The sequence below is a fragment of the Hemicordylus capensis genome, chromosome 3 (genome assembly GCF_027244095.1).
Source record: "Hemicordylus capensis ecotype Gifberg chromosome 3, rHemCap1.1.pri, whole genome shotgun sequence".
NCBI lineage: Eukaryota > Metazoa > Chordata > Lepidosauria > Squamata > Cordylidae > Hemicordylus > Hemicordylus capensis.
This window is the reverse complement of record NC_069659.1, coordinates 138,700,989-138,708,892: the sequence shown is the minus strand read 5'-3', so window position 1 is coordinate 138,708,892 and position 7,904 is coordinate 138,700,989. Positions and strand designations below refer to the sequence as shown.

At 43.6% G+C, this 7,904-nt stretch overlaps 1 protein-coding gene across 6 annotated transcripts in view; it reads right to left on the bottom strand.

Annotated features, from left to right (window-relative positions):
• Positions 1-1,047: 1,047 nt before the first annotated feature.
• Positions 1,048-7,904, bottom strand: part of LIMS1 (LIM zinc finger domain containing 1) — a 118,559-nt gene continuing 111,702 nt past the window's right edge. For 4 of the 6 annotated variants that reach the window (XM_053311646.1, XM_053311643.1, XM_053311641.1 and 1 more), the window contains exons 8-11: positions 7,561-7,609; positions 6,170-6,245; positions 4,814-5,008; positions 3,079-3,206 (exon numbers count right to left, since the gene is read on the bottom strand). In XM_053311646.1, coding sequence (XP_053167621.1) covers positions 4,861-5,008; positions 6,170-6,245; positions 7,561-7,609 — 273 coding nt within the window. In that variant the 3' untranslated portion in view covers positions 3,079-3,206; positions 4,814-4,860. Of the gene's footprint in view, positions 3,207-4,813; positions 5,009-6,169; positions 6,246-7,560; positions 7,610-7,904 lie in introns of all 6 variants that reach the window. The other 2 variants (XM_053311645.1, XM_053311642.1) reach the window with 1 other exon arrangement.

The following is a 7,904-nucleotide window of genomic DNA, read 5'->3' as shown; positions in this document are numbered from 1 at the left end:
TGATATCTGTGAGCATTAGATGTCTCACTGTATTTTATTGACAAACACAGTATACTCAGTTGTAATTGGGACATATTCAATTTTTTATTTCATTTACTATTCTATATATTTAATTCTCTAAGGCATGCCCATGGCTAATCCCGTGTGTGGCAGCTCTCACAAGAGTTTGCAAGCAGAAGCACCTGATTGGACAGTGGGGATTCCATATGCAGATAGGGAGAAGTACAGAGCAGAAGCACCATGGTGATTGGGCAGTAGAGATTCCATATGCAGATAAGGAGGAGGAGCCTGTGATGGTTACGGTAAGTTGGAATGCAACTGTTACTGGTTGGAAGATGTTCTTGATTGTAGAGGAGAGGAATCTATATCTATATCTATACTAGGCAGGGGTCTGCGAAGAGAGGGGTCGTGAGGGAAGAACGAGCCCATTCCTGAGAAGGAGGCAGCCGTTGTGTGAATTAGATGAGGAAACAAGATGAACAAGATCTGTTAACTGAGGGAGGGAGGGAGGGAGGGAGGGAGGGAGGGGGAGAGAGAGAGAGAACATGAAGGGAGGGGGAAGAAAGAGTGGGGAAGAGCGAGTGGAGGAGAGTAGTGGTGTGCGTGGTTCGGTTCGGGGGCCATTGGGAAAGCCGCCGGACCGGTCCGGAATTCCAGCGGTCCGGCAGTTCGGAAGGGCAGGGGGTGTCTCTTTAAGGGGTGGTGGTAGTACTTAAACCCCCCCCCGCCGCTCTTCCCCCTCCAGTGCTGGTGCTTTTAAAGATCTTCTTGGGGCGGCAGTTCCTCCCTGCTGCCCCTGCCCCCGTCCTTGTCCGTCAATGGCTTAAACGAAGAAGAGCTGGGGGAGCGCATGTGCCCTTCGCGGCGCACGCGCTCGTCTCTGCTGCGGGCGTGCGCGCTGCATATGTCACGTGGCGCGCGCCCGCAGCGGAGATGAGCACGCGCGCCGCGAAGGGCGCATGCGCTCCGCCAGCTCTTCTTCGTTTAAGCCATTGACGGACAATGACGGGGGCAGGGGCGGCAGGGAGGAACTCTGCCGCCCCAAGAAGATCTTTAAAAGCACCAGCACTGGGGTGTGTGTGTAAGTACTACCGCCCCCCCTTAAAGAGACACCCCCGCAAGTGCCGGACTGGGCTTCTACCGGACCATGTACACCACTAGAGGAGAGAGCAAGAGAGAGAAAGAAGGGAGGGGAAGAGAGACAGAAGGAAGGGTGAGGGACGGGCCCGAGCCTGTCAGCAGCCTGGGGGAATGAGCAGCTATGGCGGCACCAGCAGCAAGGTAGGGCCCAGTCAACCATTGCTTCTGTTTGGGGCTACTGTTTGGGGCTACAGAAGCTACGGGATGGAGGAGAAACAGAAGTGCAGCTCAGGTGAGGGTGGGGAGATCTCTGAGGTGAGTGGGGCTGTGGCAGGGGGTGAGGGCAGCAATCAAGTACTAGAGTGCGGAAGCTCTGCTCAGGTTAAGCTAGTTTTAAGTTAACTAATTAGAGAAAAAATGCTTTGAAAAACTCAATTATTTTTCATCTTTTAAAAAAAGTTCAAAATGCATGCCATCTTTGGAAAGACCTGGCATATATATTCTGCATCAAAATACAAAGTATCAGTATATAAAGGGTAAATATTCTGACTAATATTGCATATATAGCAGAATAAGGCACAACAAGGAAACAACAAGAAATACAAAAGCACATATGAACATGTCTCTATACTCTGAAGGATCAAGTAGGTGTGTGTATTCCTATTTTCCACTTTGGGCTGCAGTCTTCAAGCAGTGCATTTTGGACTAGTCCTGCTACAGTTGTTTAAGAACTACAGCCTTCTATCTGTTGTATAGAGATTACATTGCTTTGACCAGCACAACATTTCTGCATTTGTTGTATTTTGCAATATAAACATTTCATTAGGATTCAAACCAAGAACTGGAACAACACCTCCATAATTGACCTATTTGGGATTCTTTCAGAGAAGTTAGCAAAAAGGGTCCAAGCAGCCTCCTGGTAGAATAAGGATTCTTCCTAAATGTTGAGAATGCTCGCTTGTTAAGCTTTCCAGCCCTCACAAGACAGCACAGAGTCTGAAAACTTGGCTGTAGTAAGCTCACAAACAGAAGGCAAACAACAAGAACTCCTTGTTTCAAAACCAAATGGTTTCTAGGCATTGGTCTTACAATTCTTGAGGTTCATAGCAAGCAACACAGCTGTTTAAAAATTAACTCAGCAGCTGGAATCCTTCTTCTAAGGCCTTCTTTCCACCTCAAGAGCTTTGTTAGAAGAGCCCAACTTTTAATACTGAATCTAAGAGAGGATGAGGGTGTGTGCGCATTTTAATCATATGCATCTGTAAGAATTCAGTTTTATGGCCATTGTCTAGTGAATTTCTCATGTAGGTGATAAAAGCTACCTACCTGCATGTGGTCTGGATCAGTGGTTCCCAACCTGGGGGCCTCCAGATGTTGATGAACTACAGCTCCCTAGCGCGCTCTCTCTCTCTCTCCACTGATAGCAGTATGTTACCATTTTCCACTTTGGGCCACCAGAGTAAGTTGTAGCTGGGGGCTGATGGAAGCAGTCATGCAGCAGCATCTGGAGGCCCCCAGGTTGGGAACCACCAATCTGGATTATTCCTCTCTAGCAGTTCTCCCCATAACCCCCACCATCAAGCCAACCTATTTAAAATGAGGTTTGATGAGGGTTGCTGCTGGGATCAAACACAAAACACTAACCTGACTACATGCAGACAGATTTGCTAGATTGTGCCCATAGGGCTATGTAGCACCAAATATCTACTCAAATGGATCCCACAGCAGTATAAAGGCCATTAGTATGCAAATACAATGTATACATCTACAAATATATATAATTGTAAAATACAGCATCTAAAATGATTGTATATGAGGTTACACAAGATGTAAAGGTTTTTCAGAGGTATCTCTTCAAGGTAGCGAGGGCAAACATTTTAGTATGAAGCTTAACATGCAGAAAGGAATACTTTTTCTACCCTTAGAATTCATAGGCTCAACAAAAATAAGTCTGTAATATCACTACCATTTTCTAATTTTTGCGCAGCAAGATGAGGTGTGAGGCAGAACCTCACTTCCTTCCCAAAGTTTCAGCCAATTTCTTCAGTCTCTTCTTAAGCTCCAAAGGAAACTTCTCATAGCACTTCTTACAGACAGGCTTCATATCAAATTCCACAAATTTGTTTCTAAAATTAGTAAAAAGGAAAAAGAGAGAGAGAACGAACCTTAACTGAGATAATCTTTTCTCCATGTATGAATGCATACATTTTGCTAAAAACACATTTGGATGTATATATTTATACATTAATATGTATAAATAATAATATTAATATTAACAAATGTGTATATATATATATAAAAATTTTCACAATTCAGTATAAGTTACATTGTTTGCTGCTTTATTTATTTTACAATTTTAAAAACACAAAACAAGTTTATGACTAGTCCCCAAAAGGGACACATTCTAATTTATCACATCCGAAACAGACATGACTGTCTTAGTGTGGTATTTATTATACATGCCCTTTTGGTTTATTTTTATGGGCGTAATGACCCACCACAAAGAGAAATGTGTGAGAGAACGAAGATTAGCGCATCTATGCTTAGCAAAACACTGTGCTAAACACAAGGGGGAAAGGAGCTTCTGCTCTTTTTCACTAGCACACAAACAAACTATTCTGGAGACATGGCATCCTGCTTTGCATGCATGCTGCAAACTAACACAGAAAGAAATGAACCCAAACATGTATGTGCGAAGCTACTCTTCAAGTGATTTAAAAAAAACAAAACGTTATCACAGATCCATTTAATAGCCAACATCCTGACCAATGAAATGCTGGTGCTTTGCAGGTGCTGTTGCTGCCTTCCAGACTAGGGCAGCATGCATACTTGCACGGGGGGGGGGATTTTTGTCAATCTATTCCACCCACAGAAGTGCTCCCTGTGACCCAGAAGTGGGTCCTGGAGAGTCATGCAGCCCTTAGGGACCCACTTCGGGGTTTCAGAAAGTGATTCTGAGGGTGAGGGATATGAGCAAAAATCCACAAACACATCCTGCATGATCAGCGGAGTACTGCTAGTCTACAGCATGGAAATGCCAGTGCTCCTCATGGAATACTGGTGCATCATTAGTCAGGACGTCAGTCAATCTGTTTGGGGGAAAAACCTTAATCACATGCATTGGAGAACTCTGCAGAACAAGTCTACATGTTTCAGGGACTATACAGAGTAACAGGCAATCACCACAGTGTCCTGATATTCAGTAACGGAATCTGTTTCCAAATTAGGTTTACACCTCACAGTGCTTCTGCATGTCACTCTATGTAAAAGTACTGCATGACAAGAGTGAGTTCACTTTGCTACCTCCAAGACAGGCATAGATACTTAGGAGGATGCACTGCTTGTGATTTCTTTTTCACACAGGTAGGCAAATTTCATTCCTGCCTCAACAGCTTGTCACAAGATACACAGTCACCCTTACAGCACAGATTTATTTCTTCGCTATAAGGCAAACAGTAGTGCTTTGTACAAGAAAAAGGTTATCCCATGCAACTCTGTAAGAAGCACGGACCCAGTCAGAAATTAGCTTGGGACAAAGAACTTATATTTAACTCTGTTCTGTTACTCATTAGCAAGTTCCACATTTTGTATCTTATTCATTGGAGGACCATGCAAGCCTAGACTTGCCACTGAGGGCTCTGATTTATAAATCAGAAAACTTGCTAATTTTTAAAAAATGATCATATATAAATGCAGCCAAACCTAAAAGAAAAGGCATTCCCTAAAAACTGACCAAAGGAAAGGAAGGAGCACAGCTGGAGGTAGGAAGGAATGAAACATTTACAGACAGACTGGCTTTTTCTTTTTATGTTTGTCTTTCTCCTTTGCATCTCGCTCCCGTTTGGCAAGTCTCCGCTTAAATTCTTCTGGCATTTTCTCATAACAGTGTTTGCAGACAGGTTTGAGATCGATTTCAACAAACTTGTCCCTTTTTGGTTGGGCAAAGAAAGAATATAGGAGAGAACAGGAAAAAGAGTCAAGATACAGACATAGTGGGAAAGAGAATTAAGCAGAAAACAGAAATGAAGTGAAAATAGTAAATCTACTAATAGGAGAGGATCTCTCTGCCACTTGCTAAAGAGGCTGTATTAATTGCAGGACTGGTGAGCAATCAAGTGCTTCCCAGTGAATACACAAACCTAAGGTTTCTAAAGGCAGCTTCATATGTGACAAAAGTAGTGGAGACATCTCTTGTGCACCACATGTTCCTTGTGAGAGGGAAAAACCTTTAAAAGGGGGAAAAAACCACCCATGGGAAGCTGCAGTTGGGTCAGGCTAAATGCCATTGTAAGGAGGGTCAAAAGTATGTAAGCTGCTTGTCTATTATAGAGCACACCATGCAGGGCACTTACTATCTTCAGAATCTGTGAAGTGACCTGCTCCACCTGATTCTGAACTTCTTTGCATTGGCATTGCTCCTGTCTAAATATAGAGACTAGTGGAGACTGTGTCTATCCTGTTCAAGTGGGAAGAAGGTGGATTGGAATCTACTGGTACATCTGAGCGACTTGCAGTCGATCAGCAAGAGTTTCAGACTCATTTTAAAAAACAATAGCAACAATAAAAAGGCTTGTTTCCTAAATTAGACTGCTGAAACAAAGAAAGCTTGAAAACAGAAATGGATTTGTGTGTGTGAGAGGAATGTTAGCTCCCAATCATGGGCGGGGGGACCCTGAGCAACCCAGAGGCAGCCTGTTCATTAATGTATGTTTGCCCGCCTCAACAAACCACTATTTTGTATCTGGCTTTGGTTGCTGGGCTCCAAGTTCGAGTTAAAAAAAAATAAAATCCCCCAAATAAGATCTCACAGACCTCATACCTGTCAACTTCTATCACAGAGAACAGGAGCAAGAAATAGAGCATGTGATCTATAGCTGCTCAAAGCAAAGAAGAATGTAATCAAAGATGTAACTAGCCACTATATGATGAACAAATATTAACCTGGTTTTTTTCTTGCTTTCCCCTTCTCAGTAAAAGCAAGCTTTAAAATAGCAAATATACCTCAATATATATGCATATATAGCAATAGCAAATATACCTCAAGGAGGACATAACCACGGTTTTCATCATAATCAAGTGATAAACTTACTTGAGTGTTAACTTCGTGTTGCAAGTGGAGCACGCAAAGCAGTTCACACACCATGCCTTGTTCAAAGCTGACACAACTAGGAGAGTGTGGAGGAAATGGGAGAATTAGCCGCAGTTACAGAACACATAGCAAAGTCAATTGTATTTATCATCTTAATTCCATCGCATATATTGCCACAGTGATATTTAACATGCAAAGTCTCCCAGTGGGTGGTATTCAGAACAGTGCTCTATCAGCCCAAAGCTTCTTCGGTGTCTGCTTGTGGTCTTGAATTCCCCCTCCCCTTGTAGCCCCTCATGCTGCCTCTCATCTCTTCTTGCGGTGGATCCCACCACAACCCCTGGGAATGGCTTTTGCAGCAATGAGAAAATGGCTTTGGCATGCACAACTGCATGAGCTGGAACATATCCTTTATACTTATGTTGTATACCCTGATGCAGATATTTGCACAGGCACAGCTAACCATAACATCAACCTAAAGCCTCTGATGTTCTGCCGTAATGTCATGATTTGACATGCTACACATTTGCTTGGACAGCAAGCCTTAGGGCTGCGACTTGACAACATGGATTGTTTGGACGAACTCTTCGTGTTTGCTGATAGCCAAGTCCGTTAATGCTGGGAACAGACAATAACTGAATAGAGACAGTACAAAGACCGAAGCCTTGCTTTGTCATCAGCATTACAATAGTGTCGCTTTTCTAAACATCAGCACCAACTGTGATTTTTCCACCTGCACAAACCAGTCATTCTCAGACTTTCTACTTTAGGGAATCTTTTCCACATTCACTCATCCACCAAAGAGCCATTGTGGATAAGAGAAGCTGTCCTGGATGCATACTCTGTTCACAAAGGGCCCTTGTCAGACTGTTTGCCCTCCCTGTTGTCCCATGCAAACCAAGAGTGTCCCCTCTAGGGCATCCCTGCAGGTGAAGATCACTGAATGACAGGCCCACTTAAGAAAAGAAGAACAGCCCTGCTGGATCAGACCCAAGCCCTATCTAGTCCAGCATCCGGTTTCACACAGTGGCCCACCAGATGCCGCTGGGAAGCCCACAAGCAGGAGGCAAGGTCCTGCCCTCTCTCCTGCTGCTTTTCCCACTTCTTTTAGGGGAGTGTACAGCCACTGCTGTTCTAACAACAGAAGAGTCCCAATGAATCTCCAAGGAACCCCACCCAGGCTTCCCCAGAACACAGCTGGAAGACCACTGATAGATGTGAAGACCCTCCCACCCCCCACCTTTCTCTCTCACAACAGGGAAGGTATTTCAGGCCCCAGGTTTAGCACCATGCTGTGAGTGTTCACTTCAGTGATCTGCTTTCTTGCCTTTCTTTTACCAGGCATTTTTTTCCTTTCTACTGAAGTAATGGATATATAAATAGAAACTCACCATCACCTTCAATCACACGATTACAGTGAAAGCAAACATCACCAAAGAGCTGTGGAAATGGTAAACATTTTAAAAATCACACGTTTTACATCCATAGAACTTTAGAAAATGAGCAGTTGAACATGCTAAAAACATGTGCTTCCTTAATAATCAGACAATTTAAAGAGCTTGGTATGCTTAGGCACTGTCTGCCTCCAACTGAACCTATCCACCTATCAAGATCTATCAGGAGGGTGCCGATGCCACTATAATTTGCTTCAATTAAGCAACTGATGAACTACATCCTAAGAACTTAGTCACCAGTGCAGCAGGATTTGGGAGTGGGTGGCTTAACTACTTTAATT